This window comes from Lactuca serriola, chromosome 7, assembly GCF_051521515.1.
Source record: "Lactuca serriola cultivar US96UC23 chromosome 7, Lser_US96UC23_V15, whole genome shotgun sequence".
Taxonomy (NCBI): Eukaryota; Viridiplantae; Streptophyta; class Magnoliopsida; order Asterales; family Asteraceae; genus Lactuca; species Lactuca serriola.
In genome coordinates, this window is record NC_136414.1 from 50,160,616 (window position 1) to 50,187,000 (window position 26,385).

The 26,385-nt window shown below is 34.7% G+C and overlaps 2 protein-coding genes across 2 annotated transcripts; one reads left to right on the plus strand and one right to left on the minus strand.

Annotated features, from left to right (window-relative positions):
• The first annotated feature begins 17,777 nt into the window (after nt 1–17,777).
• On the plus strand, nt 17,778–19,125 carry LOC145063049 (protein MEI2-like 6). The gene is made up of 4 exons (XM_079010644.1): nt 17,778–18,245; nt 18,346–18,456; nt 18,534–18,675; nt 18,758–19,125. Exons 1-4 carry the CDS (start codon nt 17,854–17,856, stop codon nt 18,908–18,910), a joined length of 798 nt encoding a protein of 265 aa, XP_078866770.1. The 5' UTR covers nt 17,778–17,853; the 3' UTR covers nt 18,911–19,125.
• A 3,971-nt stretch (nt 19,126–23,096) lies between these two features.
• On the minus strand, nt 23,097–26,310 carry LOC145062500 (F-box family protein with WD40/YVTN repeat doamin). Its single transcript, XM_079010096.1, has 9 exons — nt 26,071–26,310; nt 25,160–25,357; nt 24,969–25,023; nt 24,764–24,862; nt 24,535–24,638; nt 24,282–24,371; nt 24,061–24,200; nt 23,841–23,925; nt 23,097–23,689 (listed from the first exon to the last, which is right to left on the minus strand). Exons 1-9 carry the CDS (start codon nt 26,232–26,234, stop codon nt 23,320–23,322), a joined length of 1,305 nt encoding a protein of 434 aa, XP_078866222.1. The 5' UTR covers nt 26,235–26,310; the 3' UTR covers nt 23,097–23,319.
• Nucleotides 26,311–26,385: the final 75 nt, after the last annotated feature.

Below are 26,385 nucleotides of genomic sequence, written 5' to 3' on the forward strand. Positions count from 1 at the left end.
GGCATATTGGACTGGTCGCCACATTGGTGGTTGATGTGATGAACTCAACCCGGGTTCTGCAGGTATGAGCGGTATGCCCCTTCTTGTTGCACCTAGCGCAAAAGAATTCTCGACATATACCATGATGATGGTAGATACACTTGCTGCAGTGGGGAAGGTTTCCTAGGTATGGTCTTCTAGGTGTCGAGATGGAAGGGCTGGCAGGGGTATTGATTGTCTCAGCTCGTTGCCCTTCGGAAGGTCCTTGAGCCGAGGTACTTCCCTCCTCGTTCTTGAACTTTCTCTTCAGTGGATTTGGTTGAGGTTCTTGGGTGGCTGGGTACACAGAAGTTGGTTGCTGCCGTCCATTGCTAGGATCGGGAATCCCGATAGGGCACTTGCTAACATTGGCGTTGTTAGCATTTAGATGAGCCATGACAGCTGCTACGGCTGCCGAGACTGCAGCTTGGAACGTAGCTTCATCGAATAAGAGAGTAGGTTTCTTGCCAGCGGATTGGTTACGCTTCTTTGGAGGCATGGTTTTCCTACACGGAAAGGAACACAAGCTGATGAGAGAAGATGTTTAACTCTATACGTATCTATCCTTACTATAATAGGCATAAATTTTCCCGACCCTCGGATATTGGTTATCTAAGTGTCGACCTACATCCCTATGATGTAGTCCGGGTAATCAAGGTAGGAGTAAGAGTATCGGAAAGCCATAAGATGGGAGTCGTTCCCACTAAGTTATCTTTATACTGGAGAGATTCACTCTCCGGCTTTGGAAAAATCTGAGGGAAGTTTGGAACGAAGACTGCGGAAAGAAAGGCTCATGAAGACTTATGGCTAAACACTCTCAATCGAGGTTTTGAGATCCGATCTAATCGTATTACTTGCGACGGGAAAAGGCCATTTACCTAACACATAGTGTGAGTAGTTTAATCACTAGCTCACTAAATTGTATTATTATATGGGTGTATTAGCATGACCATAACGAGGAAAAGACACTTCTCGGGTTCCATGTATTGGCTCCCTCTGTCTACCTCTTATCCTTGACTGGGACCGGCGTTGGTTTTCTTCGGGTAATTACCTAGGGTTCTCTTATCGTGTAGACATATTGAATTTTTACTCCGTCTTACTTCCGATTCTGACTCTGGGTGTCATCACTTCATGATGGATGACTGGAAATCTCGGAAGTTCAGGCGAATTTCCCACTGATGTCCCTAAAAGGTATAGGCACTTGGTGGTTTCAATAGTCTTGTCCTAGTTCATTTATTTCCTAACTGGAAATCTTCTTAATGAACTTCTTCTGGGTCTGAATCAACTTTTCTGTCGATCACTGAAGTGGATAAGGTTTTCTACAGGGTTCGTGCGAGAATGGAAATGTCGAAAGAATCCTAAGAGATTATTAAAACATTTCACTGGGTGATCCATAATGAGTCCTGCTACAATTACATAGCGTACACAAATCATATATAACTTAGATCCGATAGGCCTTCGAATATGTGATACTACTCTATATCCACATCCAAACAAGGAAAAGGAAGTAGAGTGAAACCACACATTCTTAGTCTATGGGATCCTTATTATATATAACCTTGGAAGTATATCCTCTGTAATCGTAGGTATATCAATAAGGATCTTTTTAGTTTTTCACACAAGGTTATCTGTGGATTCTAAAATACCCCTATGGTATTTTAATTACTTGATTGACTCTTAACTTCTGAATATAATTCTAGGATTAATGTGACTCTTTTAGTATTCCAAAATACTCCCATGGTATTTTAAAATTTATGATTGGCTCTAGAATTCCTATTTGGTAAGTTTCAGATTCGTTGCAACACCACCATCACTCCCAAGCACACGTTGGTCACATCTCGAATAAATGTAGTTGATCAGGTTACATTTATTCCAGCTTACGATTACATAACTGCCCAGGTTTGACGGTAATGGTCCACATCCAAAGACTTTTATTTTGTTCTTCTTGTGATACTTTTCTTCGAGTGTTTAGATTCTGGATGTTCTTATACTTTGGTAAAATATGGTTATATTTTTAAAGTACAATTCTTGGTCAGAGTGTTTTATCCCAATGTATTTATAGGCTGTATATCTTTTATGAATTGATATACTGAGCTCACTATAAACAATTCTTTGATACCAATCTGTCACACCCCAAAACCGGAACGGAAGAAACGTTCTGGGGTGGATGACGTCATGTCAAGTATCACAACATATGCAATATAGTAATCAAAGTACAACAACCATTGCATAAATAGTAATAATTTTACATAGTTTACATTTCATAGCAACATCAAAGTAATACAAGGAATAATATAGATGCAGTTCGGTACTAGGCTGTCTTCACAAAAGCTCCCGGGATGTACCTGTCTATCGCTGACCTGAGAATACAAGTTATTTTGAAAGCGAGTATGAGCATTTTATAATGCTGGTGAGTCCATAAGTATTTAGCGTCATTTGTATAAATACGCATTTTTATTCAAATTAACTTTATGAAAGATAGTGGTTTAGAATCTACGGTGTATTAGCGTCCTTTCCAGAAAATCCTATATTTTCTAAATAAAAGCAGTCTTCGACCAAGACCCGACAGACTTATGTTTTATGGAGTAATTTTCCCCAAAATGCTATCATTACCAAAAATACGAAATTGACATTAAAAGAGTAATGAGAAAATCACAAGTGAAAATACTAGGGAAAAATAATATATATACCTGAGCAGTAACACTGCTGACTAAAACAAAAGAAAACATAGACTCCAGGAGAGTATCGAATGAATGATACGCTTGGTTCAGTCTAACAAAAGGAAGCACAGACTCTAGACAATATCGAATGAACGATACAGCTAGCAAAGTCTAAAACAAAGGCTGAATGTGAACTCGTATGTAACCATGCTGATCGACGATAGAGTATCTGATAACCCTCCATGTCACGCGTAGAGGTAGTGACATTAGAGGTAGTGGCATTATGTCACCCATGGGCCTTACCGGCACGGACTGTAGCTAGTATTCTGGGTGTGGGAGTATCATTCCCGTATATATCTATACACATGATGTTCACTCTCCTTCCCGGAGGCTCTGGTTTCACGGCGTTGGCGCAATGAAGCGTCGTAGAGGGAAATAGTGTGTCACATTCTAAAGTAAAAGAGAGAGAGAGAGAGAGAGAGAGAGAGAGAGAAATAGAGATAGAGATAGAGATAGAGATAGAGGTAGAGATAGAGATAGAGATAGAGATAGAGTCTCCTAACTATTCCTATAATAGTTACTAGGGTTCCAGAAACATGAATAATAGAAGAATGCATGTACTACTCAAGGCGATGAATTGGTTGAGAGAGAGAGAGAGAGAGAGGTTTTATGTCCATACATGTATACATGATATATAATTAATGTTTAAACGACCTTCGGACGGATAACCGATACCCACCATACCACATCCCAACGAGGAAAAGGAAATAGGGCGAACTAGCCTTCCTAAGTCCTTTAAACATTATTTATATAATTATACAAATATAGGCATGCATTTAGCGAAATAGAAGCATAGAAGAAAACTTTAGTAAAACCTTTGGAAAACCTTTACAAATAATAATTTACGACTTGATGTCATTTTTGTAAAACGAGCTTTGAAAACGATTTGATAAAACAGTTTAAGTGAAGAAAACCTTTGGAAAACCTTTAACAAGAAATTACGACTTGATGTCTCTTTAGTAACCAAGCTTGAAAAACCTTTGAAAAACCTTCGGAAAAACCTTTCGAATACTAATGATAATCTAAAAGAGAAATTCATACTTTAACAAGAGTTGAAAGCGAGATTGGAACATCTTAAGCTGGATAAAACAGTTAACATGCAAAAATCTATTTTGCTATACAGTTATTAATCACATGTGATTTATCTAATAACTGTACAGTTCAACTTGTATTCCCCCCCTATAAAAGCAGTTAAAATCATTTAAAAGGTTAATTCAGGGGTATGAACTCACCTGTTGCGGGTGGATCAGACGGAGGTATCGGTTGGGTGCTCGGTGCTAATTAAAGATTTGAACACACTTAGTGACCTTTTAACATATGATGACGTGTGTTTACATACAATTAGTGATTATAATACTAATAAAACACGTATAAGCATCCTAATGTGCGGAAAACACTTTGGTCAAGTGCTAGGAGGCTATTGGGTTGCAATAAGGGAGTGTATGGCCTAGTTAGGGAGTTTACTCTTCAAGAGTAAACTTTTTATGGAGATTTCGGCCCTAAGACCATATCCCCATGAGTTTACGGCCGTAAACTCATGGGTGGTGTGTTTTTGGATGTCTAAAGGTCTTGTATCACTTGTAGAATTAGGCTAGGTTCAAATCTAGGGCATAGGAAGGGGTTAAGGCTCCAAATGAACCATTTAAGGGAGTTCACGGCTGTAAACATAGAGTTTACGGTCGTAAACTCTCACTTGGTCCTTCCACTCATGATTTAAGGTCTTAAATGAAAGAGTATAAGGTTCTATGCATTTTTCCAAGCCAAAGGGGGAAGTTAGGGCATCATTTGGCCTTCTTAAGGGAGTTTACGGCCCATGGACCAATCCTTTGGTGGTTTACGGCCGTAAACTCCTAAGCCCATAGTTTCCCTGATGTTTAATGCCCTTATTTCATTGGTGGTTGATTCTAGACATTTACCCAAGCCTTAGGCGGTGTTTAAGGGCAAATTTAACACCTTAATTGGTGTTCTCGGCCCAAGAAGAGGGGTTTACGGTCCAAGTGTGTTCTTGGTCCGTAAACTCATGTTCGCTCCTCATATGTTAATATTTTGGTGTTCTAAGTCCTTTCATGTAAGCCCCTAAGTCATAACTAAGCTCCACAAGTGGTTTGGAAGGGTTTTGGGGCTTCAAAACCCCATTTATGAGTGTTTGCGGTCCAAGAGTGTTCTTGGGCCATAAACACGTGATTATGAGGGTTTTGGGTGATTTAAACACAAATTTTCAGGTATAGTAAGCTAAACAACAAGGTAGGATAGATTACTTACGATTATGGAGCTCGAAATGGGCGTTTTTGGATCGAAAGCAACTTGTAGAGAGAGAGAGAGAGTAGAGAGAGAGTGAAAAGGGTGTAAATGAGGTTTACTCACCCTTATATAAGGGTTTGAGTTTGTGGCCCAGTGGAAATCTACCTGATATCGACGTTAAACGGGGCTTTTGGTCGCACCTGATTGAATGGTCGTAATTTGGCTTGATTCTAACTAAAACTTTTCAAGGGATTATTGAGGGTGTTTCACATGCTTCTAATTTGTTCCGACTCTCATGAAGTCATAATAAAAGTCCCAATTTAAGTAACCTAATCCAAAAGGTTAACGGGCAATTTAATAAAACGAGTTTTATTAACGGAAGAAGAGGTTAAAAAGACGGGATAAATTTCGGGTTGTCACACATGGTGGCTGCACACACCCTTTTTAGGTCCCAAAATGGCAACAAACTTCATTTAAGGCTAAGGCATGAAGAATGAAACCTTCCTAGATGTCCCTTATAGCTTAAAGTCACATTTTGGCACATTCCATAAGGAGTGTGCGGCCGTACACACTTCCTGGCCGCACACCCTGGCCATACACACACATTTGTTGTGCATTTTGACCATACACTCCCTTGTATAGTCATATACCACTCATATACAATCTTATATGGTTGTAACACTTCATAATAAGTGTTTACTAGTCCCTAAGGTGGTTCCAAATCAATAATTAGTTTACATACACTAATTGTATACATATATATGTCATTATATGGTTAATAGGATTCGTTTGTGCTCAAATCTTCAATTGACACTCAACTTCCTATATCGATCTTATATTCGACTTATTCACAGACAGGTGAGTTCATACCCCTTAAACTTATCTTTTAAATGATTTTAAATGCTTTCATAAGAGGGGATACAAGTAGAAAACATGCTAGTTAAAAGATCAATCACATGTGATTTATAACTGTGTTTCAAACAAGGATTTCATATACTTCAAACTGTGTTTCAAAACAATCTACTTTTAAATCATTTTATAAACTGACATCAAGTCATTATTTATTTATTGTTCAAAACTCTTTAAATGTATTACAAAATCCCTTTTCAACTTATATATACTGTCAAAATCATGTATACATATGTATAGTTATATACATAATGTTTAAAGGACTTAGGACTGTTAGCTCGCTTTATTTCCTTTTCCTTGTTTGGATGTGGACTTAGGGTATCGGTCAGTTGTCCGAAGGTCGTCTAAATATTAGATATATATTATGTATACATATGTAGACATAAAAGTTCTATTCAATCAGTTCAGTACCTTTGGGTAGCAAGGGTATACATTCATCTATTCATATACATAACTTACTAGTAAACTATAATAGGTATAGTTTAGGAGAATACTATCATATACGAATACTATAATAGAGAATACTATAACAGAGAATACTAGACAGAAAATACTATAACAGAGAATACTATACAAAGGATACTATACAGAGAATACTATACATAGAATACTATTACTATAACAAGTATACTATAACAAGATTCAGAGATAACATAATGTGAGATACTACTTCATCTGGAGGGAGTGCGTGAGTTTGCGTATAAATCTATACTGGATTGACTATCCTACACCTTTGATGTTCGCTACAGTGGGATTTGCATGTCTACGGGTGCCAAATGTCATTTCTTTCGACGTCTTTCATCATCGTGTTATAGTCAGATTAGTATGGTAACAATCATATCACATTTTGCCTTAATTAAACCATTGGTTTTAAGGTAGTTATTACTTCAGTGATTAATACAAATAATAATGTAGTACACATACATATTTTCCCATTATCTTCAAATTGTGATCTTCTCACATAAAGGGTAATATAAAACTATATTTTGGAAATGATATTCATTCTTGGGAAAAGCACTCACATTTACAAAGGAACAAACATACAAACAGTCAAGTCTTGGTAGAAGACTACTTTTTACACTAGTAGAAAATATAGGATTTTCTAGGAGTTTTCAAACATATACAAACCTTTACATTGTTCAAATACAAACATTTTCATCAAACTTATACAATCGTTGACACTAAATACTTATGAACTCACCAGCTTTAATGCTGATCTACGCTTTCAAAATAACTTGTATTCTCAGGTCACCAGTAGACAGGTACCGATGACCAGGTTTTGAGAAGACGGAGCATCTTCAAGACTCGTCTTTTATTTTTATTATTCTTTTTGGTGTCTTATTTCTATCAAAGAACACACTTGTATGAAATTATACTATTAATGCAATGGCTGATGTTGCTGCTTATTTACTACTTTGCATTGTTATGATACTGTACATGACGTCCTCCGCCCCAGAACGTTTATGTCGTTCTTGGTTCTGGGGTGTGACATAACTCTATGACCAACCTCTCCCCAACAAACCGGGGTATGACATTTCCTCCCATAGAGAAGCTCGCAACATATCCTCGAGTGTTTGAATGTTTCTCTCACTCTGAACGTCAGTCTACAGATGATAAGCAGTGCTAAGATGCAGCCTCGTACCGATTTCCTCATGGAACTTCTGCCAAAAACGAGATGTAAATCGAACATCCTGATCAGATACAATGGAGACTGGAATACCATTTCAAGCAACGATCTCGCGCATACATATAAATCGGTCAATTTCTGGGCCAAAGAACTCTCCCGAATGGATAGAAAATGGGTGCTCTTGGTCAGACAGTCCACGATAACCCATATCTCGTCGAATCCCTTAGTTATCTGAGGTAACTTGGTGATGAAATCCATAGTAATATGTTCCCATTTCCACATGGAAACCTTCAATGGTTGCAACTTGCCATGTGGCCTCTGGTGCTCGACCTTGACCATCCGACAGATCAAGCACCTCTCGACATACCAGGCTATCTCCATAATTAAATAAAGCAAAAGATAAGAGTGGTATTTAAGAAGTCATCACTCATCTAAGAGATTAACATTTGAACAATCATGGGGGAAGTACCACATAAGCCTCAAATCCTGATACTGTAACACCCATAAAAATTCACAAAAATTTAAACTTTTTAAAACGAACCCAAATTCACTGATTGTTTACAAACATAGTTTTCAAAACATTTTCAACATCAGAGTCTTCCAAAATCATAAGACAAAACATGAGGATGTGCACGGTCACGCCTTCGCTTCCCGTGGTCATCTGAAGTACCTGAAACATAACCCAAAACTATAAGTCAAGGCTTAGTGAGATCCCCCAAAGTACCAACACATAAACAAATAACAAATACAGTAACAGTATGCCGGGTCCAATCAACCATTGGGTTGGAATACCCCAGAACCCTAAACCATCGGGTTGTAATGTCAATATATTATGGGTCCAGTCAACTATCGGGTTGGAATACCCCAAGCCCATCAACCATTGGGTTGGAATGCCAATACACAACGGGTCTTGTCATCCTCGGGATGGAATACCCTCGGGCCCACTCAACCATCGGGTTGGAATGTTGTGACATCCCCAAAATCTCGGCCAGAAAAAGACCGATTTTCATTTATGCTTTTAAATAATTTCAGAGTAAATCCTTTTTGATTTGAAAGAGTTGCGGAATTTGTTCCCAAAACAAAACATGATAAAATAATATTTATCAAAGCATTTCATCAAGAGATGCATTTTCATTATATAATCAAAACTCGGGATGTCATGTTCCGATACAGACCATAAAGCATAAACGATAACATTACAAGTCATTCAACAAATATATACATATACAGACTTGTACACAAAACAACAAGATGATCCATCCATCTTACGCCCTTGCGCCACTACCTGTAATACAAATAAAACTGAGTGGGTCAGGCTTGGGAGCCTGGTGAGCATATAGGGTTTTCAACCCACAATAAATAAGTTATATTTAATTTCACCAACCAATCACTATCCCGATTACCCATTCCCGTTATCCTCACTTTACGTCCCTAAAATAACATCTATCTCAAGGGACCTAATCTAGGATTTTCATCGGGACGGACATCACTGCGAAGGGGTTTCCTCAACAATAGATATCCTAAAGGCAACCATGAGGGGGATAGAGTACACCGGTGAACACATCGTTCACAACACCTACAGGTTATGAACCTGCTAGCGTTCCACTGGACTGTCTAGAAAGAGTCCGTGGTCGTTATCCATACTCCGCTGAATAACTAGATCAACAACAACGACAACAACATCGAGGCCTCTCATCTGTTTATTACACACCAACTATCTACCCATGTTCTACCCAACATATTAGTAGATAAAATATATACTTTCATACATAGTTTAAAACCTGTATATCATTCTCATTCAATATATATTCCACGTAACAGATGAGGCATACCCACGTAACACGTATTTCATAGAAAGCAATTCAGATCTATGAGATGTAATAAAGTGAATATCCATTCACGCATACAATCACAAAATATACACATAACAATTATATCGCATAAAATACTTCATAGTTACTTGCTAGAAGAAGGTAACTGCACCCTTACACATATAAACCACCATTTACTTAATACATTCAAACCATACTTGTATTTATGAAAGGTAGTATACACTCACATGATCAGAAGACGATCGGACAGCACTACGACTTGCAGAAGTAGTAATCCACAGCAGATCTGGAAGATCTCCACAAAAATCGAACTTCTTGCGGGCAGAGCTTCGGCTCGGGAACCGCACTTCTCGGGATCTTCGGGATCTCGGGACTTGCCTCGGGGCTAGAGTATGATACCGGGGCTTCGGGGTATTTCTGGCACGCAAAACGATGCAAAACGGGAGAGAGAAGAGAAGAAATTGGCAAAAGACTCGGCTGCCTTCGGATTCCTTTTATAGAGGCTGGAGCCTCGGAGTACGCGGGGCGTACGCCTGTACGCGGGGCGTACTGGCCTCCGAAATCGTCACTGCATGCGTCATCCGAAGTGTCGACACTCTTCGGCGTATGCGGGGCGTACGTCGGATTGGACTGGTGACTCCCCCTTCGGATAATGCTGGATTTTTCAATTAAAAATAAATACAATTTATTTATCAAACTTCGGAAATTCATATCTTCTTCATACGAACTCCGTTTTCGACGTTCTTTATATCCAGGCAAAAGTGAGACTACGCTCTACAACTTTCGTTTAGACTCCGTCGGCTAATTTCGACTTCATTTTTATTATTTATTTTTAATAGGCCGCGACAGAAACTTTCGTTATAAATTCATAACTTCTTCGTTTGACGTCCGTTCTCGCCTAACTTTTTATCGCTTCGATACCAACAACGAGACCTTCGATCCTCATTTAGAATGCTTCGGCTAAAAACCGCTCGATCTCAAATCGAGTATTTCAGGCTGCATACGGCTAAGTCGAAACTTCGATAAATCATAACTTCCTCATACGAAGTCAGATTTGGGCGTTCTATATATATTCGGAAACCTCGTTTCAACTACTACAACATTATCCAAAGATATTAAGTTTATTTTTCACTTAAATTTTGACGCTTATTTTTATTCTTAATTAATCAGACCACATAATTAAGCAATTAAGCACAAAACACATAATACTCAAATAATACATTCTTATCATTTCAAAATGGGTTACAAAGGTTAACTTAGACTATTACATTGCTAAAAATGGCAATCCCGGAAACACAGGCGTTACAAATGCCCCCAGTCTATTGGCTTACGTACAAAGCAGTAAAGCCTTAACCACCAACTAAACATATGCATATATAACATATAATCATATAACTGTCTACAGACAGTCAGACAGATCTATAGATCACTAAGCATAACATCATCATATAAACTAGGATACCGAGCTAACAGATCACTACAATACAATAACATGCATAATAGGATATCGAATCCAAAGGGTCGACATTGGTGCCTTTGACCCACAAGTACAGTGAGGAAAACTCACCTCACAAACTGAATAGAAGTTAATGAGGTCCCGACTCGGAATCTCAACTCTCTAATCGACACCTATTCCTACCAATCGCTAATTTCCATCAAAATCCCAAAATACCATTAACGTCAAACTTGGTCAAAGTCAACTGTTCTAACCAACTAGGTCAACTGAGTCAATCTAGCTGAGTCAACCCAACCAAGTCAAACTGACCGAGTCAACTCAGGGTGCATACGCGGGGCGTACTTACGTTAGGATTACACGCAACCTCGTAGTTGACCACCAACGGGGTGGTTGACCTCGTATGCAGGGCATACTTCGAGTACGTCGGGTGTACCCTCAAAATATACAAGTCAAAAATAGAATTTTAGATCGGTCGGTTTTAGCCAAAATAATCTAAATGAGAATTAAAGATCTCATTAATATGAACCCAACGATATAAGGACGTTTGAAAACAGACTCCAGATAAGAAAGTTATGCATTTCATATGGGTTTTAATAGTCTAACTCTGTGTGAAAAAAATAAAGTCAAAATTAGCCGACAGAGTCTAAACGAAAGTTATAGATCTCATTGAGAGCTTACGGGGGATATAAAACCGTCAAAAAAGGGCTCATATGAAGAAGTTATGTAATTTTGAAAATCTAAAAAACAGTGCGTGACATGCGTAGCGTATTCCCTAAGGTAGCCACACAGCCACACTCGAATCAAGACACGTGTCAGCTAACCAGTAGATAAAACATTAGCTTAGTGTGAGGCGCACAAGCCTATGGTGCGTGGCGCGCATCCTTTTTTCACCTATAAATACTATGCTTCGTATATGCTTTCACCTCCACACTCCTACACACTTTCTGTCTCGAGAAATCTTACCTTTTAAGCTATTTTCCCTTGTTTCTAGCCTGCAGCAAAGCCCTACAACACCCCTGAGTAGGGGTGTTCAAAATCGGGTATCCGAAAATTCGGATAGTAGATTTTAGGTATCCGAATCCGTATCCAGAATTTCGGATACGGATTCGGATATTGTTATCGGATATCCGAAATTTATTTCTACTTTTCTAGTATTAAGAACAAAATAAACTTCAACTCAATTAGATTAAACATGCAAAAAAATTGAAACAAATATGCAATATATAGAACTTATAATTCGGTTACATATAATAAGAAAACTTTCTTTCCTACAATGTCAATAATTTCAATTCTTCCGTCGTGAAATGACACCTAATGCTTCTTTTAACTTTCTAGTAATATACCTGATTAATTAATTTACGTACCAAGAAAATTTTCATTGTGCATCCATGCATGATACATTCAAACATATTCAACAAATGTTCATACCAAACCCAATACATAAGTTGAAAGCTCTATCTACTCGTTTTATCATATATAATATTAGTGAGCAATTTTAATACGTTTAATGTACCAAAAGAAATAGATATAAGTATGTTAAACAAGATGTTATATACACCTACAAATTTATTCAAAGTCATTGCAAAAAACTATAACGACTAATAATTAATCAAAGTGCACTTCAATTTGAAACTTGATTCAAAATTATACATTTTACTTCTAATTACCATGTTATATTCACCCATAATTTTGTATTTTTTAATTTCAAGTTAAGAAAAACTATAGTAACATAAATAATTTAAAATATATATATTATATATTTCGGATATCGGATATCCGAAATATCCGAAAATTTTGAAATTTACTATCCGAATCCGAATCCGAAAAGTCGGATATCCGAAAATCGGATATCCGAAATTTCGGATATCCGAACTTTCGGATAATTTCGGATCGGATTTTCGGATTTTTCGGATCGGATGTTCGGATGCGGATATTTTTGAACACCCCTACCCCTAAGTACTCATCTGAGTAGTAGCCTTCGAGTAGGAGATCCCAATTCAGTATTCTACCTGCTTAGATCCAGTTCTCATTAATAGTACTTTGTAAGTGAGCTACACTTCAGTGTAATTTACAATTATAGTTATAAGTCTTTACTAGGAACCTATAATTAAGCTTGATCAATAATTCCAAGTTGTTATACTAATTGATCTACTTACGGGAGAGGTGACTAGAATGGTCATGTTATCTTTGTTGTTGGATTTCAGAAAGGCTATACGCTGAAATGGTCTTACCTCCCAACCGTCCTGCCTCGTTGATCCTTACTTGATAGATATTGATGTAGACAATGAAATTAGTGAGGAATCTATACTATAATTATTATAGTCATCAGGATTATGAAATTAGACTAAGGCTTAGTACTTTATGCATCTAGGTCTTTTGAAAGTGTGAAACGATGCAAAAATCGCGAGTATCCCACTTTTATCAAGTGGGTGCATATGTACTTTCAAACTTATATATATATATATATATATATATATATATATATATATATATATATAACAATGTATATAAATGATACAAAATGATGTAGTATGGTGAGTTTGGGTACCTAAGCTTATATACCCTTAAGGGTATATTCACTTTTCTCATATATATATATATATATATATATATATATATATATATATATATATATATATATATATATATATATATATATATATATACATATGACTAATATCATAAAAGCCCTAAGTTTTTAACGGGTAATTGGAAAAATCCCTAATATTTCCATGTAACGAGTTTTGTGGCTAACTTTGTTATCCGTTTTACAAAATCAATCCTAAAATTTAGTTTAAAGTTCAAATTTGGTCCCTATAGTTTGCAAAAAAAAAATTACACAACATGATTTTTTTTAACTTTATTTTTTGTTTTTTGTATACTGTATTTATTTTTGTTTATTTTTGTTATATATATATATATATATATATATATATATATATATATATATATATACTAGGGTGCAAAGTTCTCATTGGATGTGATGTTGGCTTACCCTATTAGATTGTGTAATGGGTTTATCCTTTCCTATAAATAGGAAGTGAGTGGATCCCTTTTTATATAAGAACCCATATGAGAGATTAGTCTAGTGAGAGAAATACATTTTAGACTAATAAGAGCTTAAACAATTTTATTTGCATTGTGTGTTCTTCCATTATGTTTGATTCACGTTAATCATTACATTTCAGCATTTGTCATCATAATCGGGTCACTACAATTGGTATCAGAGCGGGTGCTTGAAGTTTTCAAGAAATTGATTCATGATGACATTTTTGATTGGATGAATCATTAATCAAACTTCATGTTGTAAGTTTCCTTTCTTTTGAGAGTGTTTTTGATTCTAGAAATCGAATTAATTCTTTGATCTTATTCAAATTCTATTTTCCCTCTCTAGAATTCATGTGATTTTCGCATTCTCATTCTAGAATTCATGTCGAAATCACTTTCTCTCTCTATAATTTTGATCAATTTTGCTTTCTCTCTCTAGAGATTTCTTTCAGATTCACTTTATTTCTTTAGAGATTTCTTTCAAATTCAATTTTTCGCTCTAGAAATATCCAAGTTCTTGTGATCTTTTTGTTAATTGATCAAAGATGGTGTGTTTGGATTATGATTCTTGGATCGTGATGATTGAAGATGTCAAGTACAAAGTCCATGAAGAACAATATTATGGATTATTTTTGAAATGTGGATTGATTACATGGAATACTTTGATTTCATATGGGAACAAGAAAGATGATTCTGGAAAATTGATCTTTCAACCTCTTTGTAAGATCAAAAATCTGATTTAAATAACGATGGATAAGTTCGTTTGGGATGAAAATAAAAATGAGCGAAGAGAAAAAGAATTGTTTAGAAAGCAATATGTTTTTCTAATTGAAGATCCAAGTGATCTTCATGCTCTTGAATTTTTTGAAGATTTTCTTGAAGAAGTTCATCATGTTCATGATGTTCAAGACAAGGGAATCCAATACGATTCTCATGAAGTTGTGAAAGTTTTTTGTTCAATTGGAGTTCAAACCAATGATTGTTTGTGTTCTTGTGATTCATTTAAAGAAATGGTGTCATATAGAAAGTCTTCAATCCAAGATGTTCAAATGTATCAAACTCCAAAGGATATGATTCAAAATTGCAAAGTTTGCAAAGTTGAAGTTGTCAAGAATGATGTTGTTTTTGGATTCAAAAATTCTAGATCCAAAAAGTGGAAAAAGAAGAAGAAGAAAAAAAAGTAAAACCAAGAAAATTTGGTTTTCTAAGCAAAATCCATCAAATGTTGGTTTGATGTCGAAATCAGCGAAGAAAAATTTGGATTCCTAAGCAACAATCATCAAATGTTGTTATGGTATCGAATTCCAAAGCTAAAATTGTTGAAGATTCTCGAATCCAACATGAAGATAAAGTTAGATCTTGGAGAAATGAGAAGAAGTTTCATGGATGGTACAATGTGCATCATGGATGGTACAATGTGGAATTTGGAAATTTTCCGATTCCAACCAAGGAACCTAGATCTTCAATGTTCGATTCATGTATTGCAAACGAAAAAAGAATCTTCAAGGAGGCTTCTCAAATTTTCAAATGGATTCCAAAAAGATATTGTTGATATTGATACCTTGTTTTTGAAGATCCGAAGATGAACGATCCATGTTTGATCAAAATTCGAAACAGATCAAATTTTTATTCGTTTGATTCAATTTTTCGAACCCAAACTCATTTTCTTTCAGTTTTTCGAGCCTAATCAAACTTTCTATTCTTTTGATCCATAATATTTGATCTCATTACTTCAAATTCTTACTGTTCATCACTTAATTTTTTAGCCCAAAATCTTTACTTCGTTCACTGTTATCGAAGGGTTTTTGTGATTACAATTGAAGAGTTGACTGTTATCGCAACGAGAAGAAGAATTCGGATTGAGTAGATTTCAATGTTGGATATTCGATTTTGTTTTTGGTTTTCATTTTCGATTTGTGATCAATGACTAAATAGAAGAAGGAACTCGACTTGTAATTCTAGATTCATTTTCATTCCTAATAGTTCGATTCAATCTCATGTTAATGGTCAATCAATTGTGAAGCAGGAAATAGTGTTGGTCTATTTTTAGAGGATGATAACGAAGGGTTTGAGTGGTGAATAATGGTGCTTGAGTATCAATTTTGGATCTCGATTTTGGTTATTGACTTTGGCATCACTGCTATGTTCTTCGTTCATCTAAGTCAAGGGAATCGAAATTTATTGTGAATTGAAACTCGTTGCTGAGAATCAAAAATCAAGGTTTAAGGCAAAATCGAAAGTTGATAATTTGAAAAATCGAAAGTGATTTTGATTGGTGATAAAAGAAAGCTCAAAGCTTCGATCGTGAAGTAGTTGAAATCGAGTTTACCAGTCGAAAGATTGAAATTTGACTTTGAAGATTGATTTTGATTTTGAGTCTAAATTTGATGAATGATTCACAATGAGGAACGAAACTGAGCTTGAGTCGAAAGTGATTTTTATTCAATTTTTTATTGTTGTTTGCTTATAAGTCAAGAGTCATTTCAAATCGAGAGTTTGCAGTCTCAATTTCAATTGATGTTTATTTGAGTCGATCAGTCGAAAAACGAAAGTGACTAACTTGTTGATTTGTGGTAGTCTTGGGATCGAAAGCTGAAGTTTCGAATAAAGGTTGATTGCAAGGAAATGTTGATTGTGAAATATATAGAATAAAGTAATCGCTTAACTATAACTTGACTTAAAAAACGTAAAAATGCTATAACAAGAGTAACGTTGACACTAAACATTGACTCTAAACAGAAGACACGCTTAAACCATTTGGGATATTGAAATTATATGTAAAACTTTGAATACACTCATATATTTATTTATTTATTATATAATTTGATTAACACTTGAGCCCTATTTTTCCGAGGCCTGTGTGGTCGTACCTATTGTCCTGCTTAGAGTCGGGCCTGATTCTTGAAGCTTTTTTTTTGTATGCCTATTATCATTTAGTCCTTATCTTATTGTTAGTACAAGTTGTAGTGGTATTGGTGGGACCCAAAAACGACCGGTTACAATGACAACCAGAAGATCAAACATTGTCATAAACATACCAACATAAGATGTAACCCCAGCTGAAAAGTTATTCCTAATTGAACAACATGCATAAAACGACCCTTAGTGCATGCTATTTTTGGCAAATAACACTTAATTACACATGTCATGTAGCCTTAAAATACTACAATTTCAACAATATTCAACAAAAGATTAGGTTATATAAGATATAAACACCACAGTAACATATATATATTAAGATGTTGAGGGGCGGAGCCAGTAGGGGGGCTAGTGGGTGTTTTGCCCCCCTAACTCCATTGGTATTAGTGTATTATAGTTAAAGTCCACAGTCGATTATACTTCATCTCCTTTGGTATGCATTTAATTGTAATTAATGTTAGTCTTATTATTTAACTTTTTCAGAAAACATCAAACATATAACTAAACAAGTAACATTGCAGTGTGTATTATTACTTTCCTTATTACAATTTTTTTTTATAATATGACTATAAACTCACGTAAAGTCTAAACGGATATCTCATTCAAATGGTTTATATATATATATATATATATATATATATATATATTATTGATGTACGTCTTAGCCCGTTAATCTAAAATTCTAGCTTTGCCCCTGAAGATGAAGATGTTCTTATTATAGTTCTTGGTTAATTTAATTTTTTACCGAGAAAAACAACTGAATTTATAATTTATAAAAGATCAAAGATAGCAAATTACCCCATTAATATTATTAGCAAAAAAGGACAACCGACTGTAACACTAAAGGGAAGTTCAAGAGTGTTCAGGGCAAACATTCGTCGCCCACAATCTCTTTTCGAATCCATGCATTTAATGCACACAATCATTACTCTGAGTCTTACCCCCTTACCTCCTCACGCGCCACCAATACCGCCACCACTTGCCATTCCCATAATTGATCATTACCTTCTCAGCTTCTCCCCCGACCCTTTTCTCCCTTGGATTTTGTTGGCAGCTGTACTAGTAAAGAAATTAACAAAAGTAATGGAGGGTACACGTCGATTGAATCCTGATGCATTACCGTTTTACCCTTCAAGATCCCGTCATTTTAAACCTTCATCTGGTGTTCCCCCACCGCCATCGCCATCGCTGCCTCAGCACCAATCACCACCGCCTCCGACCTGGCTTGGGAAAAGTTCTTTTAGATTTTCGAATTCACTTACTCCAGTCCCTAAGGGGCCGAGGATTCGAGGAGGTAGAGGTACTCCTGGACGGAGATTTGTATCGGCAGGACGTGTCATTGGCGGCGATGATGGTCGCAGAGACGGTGGTAGACCGTTGTGGGTGAGAAAAGGGGTTTATCGAGAAGTCACACCTTTAGATCCTGATGAAAACTCCACTTCCATCATGATTCGAAACATCCCAAACAACTACACGTACGTAATCTTATCTCCTCTACCATCTCTCCCACCTCCATTGTTCTACTGTTACTGATACACATGAACTTTCTTTGTTTACTTATGAATCCGGAAACAGTAGGGAACTATTAGTGAAGTTGCTGGAGGATCATTGCAAGCAAGAAAACAAGAAGGACGAAAACGTGGTTCGATCAGCCTTCGATTTCGTATATCTTCCTGTTGATTTCAAGTACGTATTATATATGGTAGCTCGCTTTTAACTCTTTCAATCCTAATATGATCATTTAAATATAAATCTTGATGCAGATATCGTTTAAACGCTGGATATGCGTTCGTAAACTTCACAACGCCGGAGGCTGCTTGGAGGTTTCAGAAGTCGATTAAAGGAAAAGGATGGGATTTGTTTCAAAGCAAAAAGATTGCCGATGTTGCTCGTGCCAAAATCCAGGTATATATCTATATATGCCTGAACTTTCTGTGGGTTTTATTATCGTAAAAGGAGTATGTATATCTATATCTATATATGATAGGGGAAGGATGCACTTGTGAGGAACTTCGAAAGAATGCAGTTACAAAGTCCGTCATCGGAATACCTGCCGGTGTGGTTTGATCCTCCCAGAGACGGGAGCATGCCGTCTTCCACAATGAAGATGCACGCCATTGGAAGTGTAGAAAGTTGGTAGGTCTGAAAAACTCTAAATTTGCTTACTGTTTACTAGTAGTATACGTACGACTTTCTCAGGGTACTTTTAATTAGGGTTCCATTAAGTTTGCTGACACTAGAAGATGAACTAGAAGTAGCTGAAGACTGAAGTAAAACTTTTCCCAATGTAATCATGTTTTAGAGCCGTAAGGAAGAACAGGTTTCTAGATTTTGGTCTGTACAAATGAATGATGATCCATGGCTTCTTTGATTGATGTGTTTACACCATCACTTCCATCGTCTGCATGCTGTTATATATACACTTGCTCATTAATATAATTCCGTAACTTTAAACTATATAATACTCCATCATTTACGTTTGTATTGCTAAGCGATGGTAGTTGGGATGAATAAAGTTTAGCAACATTAATTTAATTAGAACTTTTTTAAGGATTTAATATACATTTTAATTTAGTTAGCATAACATCTTTATTTTAATCTGTTTCTAGTTTTATTAATTTGTTTTCCATAGTGATGTATTTGAAAAAATAAGTTTCATTTATAAGTGCGTCCAAATGTGAAAAAATAAGGAGTAGTATGAGTACAAGTGTTGTAGTCAGATTGATTTCATAGTGTGAATTAAACGTGATATAGAAGAAATGTCTGTTGCATCTCGTTACCTCCACCATGCACGGAGCATAACATAACAGCGAAAGGGGCGGTGTTCCCCGTTACCACGGCGTTTCTGGCCGTCCATGTTGACAAAACGGCTATCGCTGTTGTCTACAACGCTCAATCTTAATAAGCTATGTTATCTTGTTTGGTATGTTTATACTACAGCAAGATATTGCTTATTGTGGTTTAAAATCATGATTATGGTTAGTTTTAACGTGTAAAAACAAAAAACAAAATAGGGTATGATTATTTTTAATTATTTTAATTGGATCGATATTATCATATTTTAAAAGGAAGAAAACATACATTAGCTAGATATTAGGGTGTTGTTTTAATACCTTTTGATTTTACTTAAATACAAACTCCTCTTATTTGATTCCACTTATTTTGATTTGATGTTCTTTTTTTTGTCATTTTCTTTGTTTTTTGTTTTTTTTCTATTATTATTACTTAAAATTATTATAGTTTAGTTAGTTATGTCATTTTATTTTTAATTATTTGTGTTTTGTTTAGAGTTGTATATTTATTTTTACGAACAATGATGTCCTATCTATTGTTTTATAAAAAAAATACAACTATGTATGTGTTATTCTTTTTGATCAGTCTATGTCTATGTTATTGTCTTATTTTTTTCGTTTAGGTTATTTATGTGTTATCTTCTCGTCCCATCTATTTTTGTATTATTTTTTTAGTTTTGACTATCCCTATGTTATTTTTTTCGGACAAAATGACTATGAGGGTAACCAACTGTTTATTTTGTTTGTGTTCGACATAACACTTTTGACCGGCTATCACATGTGATAGCCGGTCAAAAGAGTTATGGTGAACACAAACAACAAGTTCGATGGTATATTGCGTACAAAAAAAATGACTAAACTTGAACAAAATCAACAGTTGATTACCCTTCTTAGTCATTTTCCCTATTTTCCCAAAAATAAGATTTTATTTTATTTTACTAAAGAAAACATTTTTGTATAGTGAACAGGCATCAGTTTTTATATTATACTCATTGTTCTTTTTTCCTCATATCATCGTTATCAATAGAAAGGGTCCACTCATACTCCTTAGATATCTCAAGTACATCCATCTTTAGACCTACTAGGATATTTAAAAAAAAAAGTAAAATATATATGTATAGTTTCGTTCATTGATAAATATTTGTATTCACCATCCTCGTCATTCTAAAAGAACTCTATAAATGTCCTTCCTGAAATCATTAGAAATAATTTGACAAGAGTTGTCATTTTGATTAAGATTATCAACTTTAACTTTAGCATTTGATGTTGATGTTATATACGTTCGTCGACTTTACATCCATACGAGAAGAACTAACCATCAAAACTTATTTAATATTTTTATTACAGTTACTTGTACTTCGATTTACACTTGTTGAACGATTTTGTCAATAATAGTTGGAGAACCTATTTATTCCCCCAAACATGTAATTGGCCTTGACATATACTATCTCATTGATTTCCGATTCATATTTTTCAGCTCATTTGTAATATTTGGGAAAATGACTAAGAAGGGTAATCAACTTTTGATTTTGCTTACATTTGGTCTTTTTTTGTATGCAATATATAATCGAACTTGTTGTTTGTGTTCATCATAATCCTCACTATGAGCCATGCTAGTATAATGATATTTACACATCCACATGTAAATTCCAATCAACCATATTTACATAACATGGTTGACAACCTGCATAAACATTAGTTTGATGTTTAGCATTATAAAACATGTACCCTTGTAATCACATAAATAACATTAAGAATACAACATGAATTCAAAAATCGGTTGCAATTTTTATGTATCCCATACAAGTGTCACAATCCATGAAATTATAATTCTTTTCACATAAACTCCACCTATTGATTATGATTTCACCAATTAACAATTATTTACCAACTTTTAGCTCATAAGCTTCACAATTTGTATACATACTCCATTAAATGTCAAGCACCCGTATTCATGGAATCATAATCCTTTTTCACAAGACATTCACATTTTATGATAATCCATCCATATAACTCAACTTCATATCACATTTTGTTGAAAATGACTAAGGAGGGTAATCAACTTTTGATTTTGTTTGCATTTGGTTCTTTTTTTTATATAATATATCATCGAACTTGTTTGTGTTCATCATAATCCTTTTAACTGGCTATCACCTGTGATAGTCTGTCAAAAAGGTTATGATGAACACAAACAACAAGTTCGATGGTATATTGCGTACAAAAAAAAAATTGACCAAATATGAATAAAATCGACAATTGTTTACTCTCATAAGTCATTTTCCCTAATGAATAATAATGAATAGTTAATGTCCATTTTATGTGAAACAATTAACGGAATGGTAGCCGCTATGATTTTTATTTGTTATTTTAGATGGAAGATACTTGATTATAAATTTTAATGCGACATACTTGGAATATCTTGGATGGTTCCTTTCTTAAAAGTTTTTACTTTTGATAAATTGTTTTTTCACTAATTTTTATTTGATAAAGTTTTTTTATCAAATAACTAACATTTTCAAAAAAAAACTTTTTTTTTAAACTGACTAAGTTATCACTTATGTAACTTAAATGTTTTATTAAACCCCGTTCATATAACTTATTAATTTGCTAACATGTCAGTTAATGTCCATTATTAGTCACTAATTTTTATTTGATAAAAAGCTTTTATCAAATACCATTTACCATTCATAAGTGGCATTTACATATCATAAGCCTATCAATATTACCTTAGGCTTAGTCATGCAGACTTATACCAATTACGATAGTAAGCTATCAAAATTTTCTTTGGCTTAGTCATACATACTTATACCAATTACGATAGTTTAATATAATTCAGTTATTTACAATGATATTTTAATACTTAAATATTTTATCCTAGTTGGGTTTTACTTTACTTAGATACCATGTTATGCATTGCATATAACTTACATATCCTATACGTAATTATTATACATTTTTTCACTTTTACCATCATTTTTAACCTTACTATGATTTACACATCCACGTGTAAATTCCAATCAAAATTCCAATCAACCATATTTACATAACATGGTTGACAACCTGCATAAACATCAGTTTGATGTTTAGCATGATAAAACATGTACACTTGTAAATTGTAATCACATAACTAACCTTATGAATACAACATGAATTCAAAAATCGGTTGCAATTTTCATGTATCCCATACAAGTGTCACAATCCATGAAATTATAATTCTTTTCACATAAACTACACCTATTGATGATGATTTCACGAATTAACAATTATTTACCAACTTTTAGCTCATAAGCTTCACAATTTGTATACATACTCCATTAAATGTCAAGCACCCGTATTCATAGAATCATCATCCTTTTTCACAAGACATTCACATTTTATGATAATCCATCCCTATAACTCAACTTCATATCACATTTTGTTGAAACTCTTGGCTAAAGAAAAAACTTACTTTCAAAGATGACATGTATAGATAATTAACTAGTCATCATGAATAAAACAAATCTATCAATACACACATTTAAATATTATCCCCAATTCGCATACAAACCCTAGAATCATATCCTTTTATTTGATTAATAAACTTCAAATCCATTAATCACACATTTGCAACAAACTATAACCTATTACGATCCACACTCATTATATCTATAATCGTCTAGATTTAGTAATAATCATAAATGTAACAAATACTCTACTACAATTCAAGCTAATTAAGATCTTCTCAAAATATAAAAACATCAATGAACCATTTCATTTCTCATTTACCAAATCTCCAAACCCTAATGTACCCATCGGCATGTGTAGTGACAACTTTTTGCATCCCAACAGCCAAACAATTGATTGAAGGTCGGGAAGTTCTTGGCATTAAATCGATCCGTGTATCTTCCAAAACTCTTATTCCTTTTTTTCTTGTAACCTTTGATTGATGATGATTTTGTGATCTATATAACTTTCTACTACTTTCATCCATTATACAACTTGACAAAATGTCGCCTTTTTGTGGGTCCACAAGGCGTAAAACACCATCTATTCCTCCAATTGCTAATATCGATGTGTCATCACGCATGTGTTGGATTGAAGTTAGGACATTTGGACTCACTCTCACCTCCCACAATCGTTTCATCATCCTAAAAATCACAATATTTTATTCATTTCGAAATTAAAACACGATTATTTGATGAGGTTTTGCATTATAAAATGATATTGTTAAATTTTTAATGTATATGCAACTTTTAGTGATCATATCATATTGACAATACACACAAAGCATCATCATACCGTAGGTCCCACGAAGATGCTCTCCCTGCTCTTGATCCAACAAATAATATATTTGAACTTGAGTTGTAACACAAAGTGCTTAAATCTGTTACATAAAGTCAAATAATTGACTTAATATATAGGTGTTGATACATTTTCCCCAATTGTGTTGTAATTTTCTCAAATGTTTTTAAACATCGAAAAAAATATATATATATTAAAAACGGGGCCCACAACCAACCTGCAGAATCATTTGTCTTGAGTGTTCCCACTTGTTGATCAGATGAAAGATCTGATAAAGATATACGCCCAAAAGAGGAGCCACCAATAAGCAAATGGTCATCATTCAAAGATAAGCATGTAATAGGTCCATCATGCATCCTACAATATTTTTTATTTATAATAATTACAATAAAAAGCGTGTAACAAATAAATGTAATTATTATTATTTACTTGTCATACTTTATGATTCTAGCCCATTTTCTTCCATACATATCAAATACACGAGCTCTTCCATCCTCACATCCAACAATAGCTTCTGGATCTACATAGCTGCATATAGCAATGTACTTTGATTGATTTGTTTATAAATTATTATAGCATTCTACTTTCATTTTTACTTATTACTACATTGTACTTTGAAAAATCTACCCAATTATAGCAATAATTGGGTAGATTTTTCAAAGTATGATGCCTTGATGAGAAAACAACCTACCACATGCAAGAACCTCTAGGAAATTGAACACCTTGTGAAGAAAATATATTTTTCTTCTCTTTGCGCCTCCATAGACATATGTTACTCCCAACTAATCCAACAACCTTTAAAAAAATTAACATGGTTAGAATATGTGAAGAATGATATACATTAGGATCATTAATAAAGATTGTAAATTTAATTTTATGGCTAAGTGCAAGAAATAGGAATGTAAACAGAACAGAAGTACCTTGCTCTCATCAAAATCAAAGTCGATTAAAGAACCTGTATGTGGAAGATCATACTCAGCCAGACATTTGTATCTTTCTACAGACCATAGGCGCATCACCTAGCAAATGTTGAAATACTGATGTTTATAAAAAAAGGAATGCATTTCCTTAACATAATGTAATATGAAAATAATATGAAAGAAAAATGATGCAGAAATTAAATACCTTACCACTTCCACCAGTGAGGAGTAGTCCCACCTTCATTTTGCATTTGTCAATCCTATAAAGAAGCAAAATGTAACATAAATAACCAAATGTCTTGAGAATAATAAACCATGATAGAAAGAAAGATAATGCATTGAAAAACATATGAACAGTGAAAAAATTAAGATACATTGGTTAATTGACTTTATTACCCATCAGAATGACCTCTCCATTGATAAATATCAACAGAACCTGCACGTAAAGAAGACTGATGTTGACTAATAGCTAAGGCCTGAAGTCTTCTCCAAATTCCTTCTGAAGGGGTAGATATGTCAAAATCTCCACCAAAAATCCCTCTTTGCTTGTAACACAAGGTTTGGAGTAGCTTTGATTTATCAATGACTTGTCTCCTTCAATCAATGATACGAGAAGAAAGCAAGGTGAAGATGAAGTTTCAAGTAATTAAAAACAAGACTTGATTTTAAATTTATGAAACATGAGGGTGCATTTTCTCCTTTATGATAATAGTAGTTTCATGTAATCAATAACACTTATTCTTAAAGTTATGAAAAACGAAAAGATGCTTGTTAATAGCATCTTGGCAAGAAGAATGTATTACACAAAAACTTTCATAATTAACTTGTGTCGATTGCATATTCTTCAAAACGGAACATTGATATGGATTTTGATGCCAACATTCCTCATCATCTAACAAAATTTACTACTCAAAGAATCTGCTAGCTACCAATACACACTAGCTAAACAAGAACTACTGGCAATCTGAGAATGCATGAAATATCATTCAAAAGAAATTGAAGAGCCTACCAAAACCATTACCATCGACATGGACAAAAGGGGGCATCTTGGCATAAAATTTCCAGAGGATGATTGATAATGGTTTTGACTTTTTCTGAGTGATAAAGTTCATGATATTAGCAACTTCAGCTATTACAGTCAAATTTAACATAAAATTCAAACCACGCTCTCAGACTCTTCCCTATATGAAAACCAAACCCTTGAAATTGAAAGCAAATAAAGATGCGTTTTCTATTAATGAACAACTTTTTTTGCGGATATTGTATCGCTTCTTGTGAGCTGGATCTGAACAGGGGGGTTAGCTTACCATGACTTGCAGACGGCCGTGCAGCGAATTAGATGGACGAGATCAAGGAACGAGAAAACCGCACAAATAATGTCGTCACTGAGGGCTTGAATTTTTGTGGGAGAAAAGACATTTCTCCTCTTGTTCGACGGAGGAGGTCCGGCGGTGGAGGTGCCCAGGTCCATCGTGTTCAAGGGGTGAGGACATAGATTTTTTTGGGAACCACGCCGTGAAACTACTCTGCGGTATCGAGTCAGTTCCACAACCATGAATCATTTTCATTTCTTACTTTATATTTTAGAGTAAATTACATAAATGGTCCTTGTGGTTTTTCAA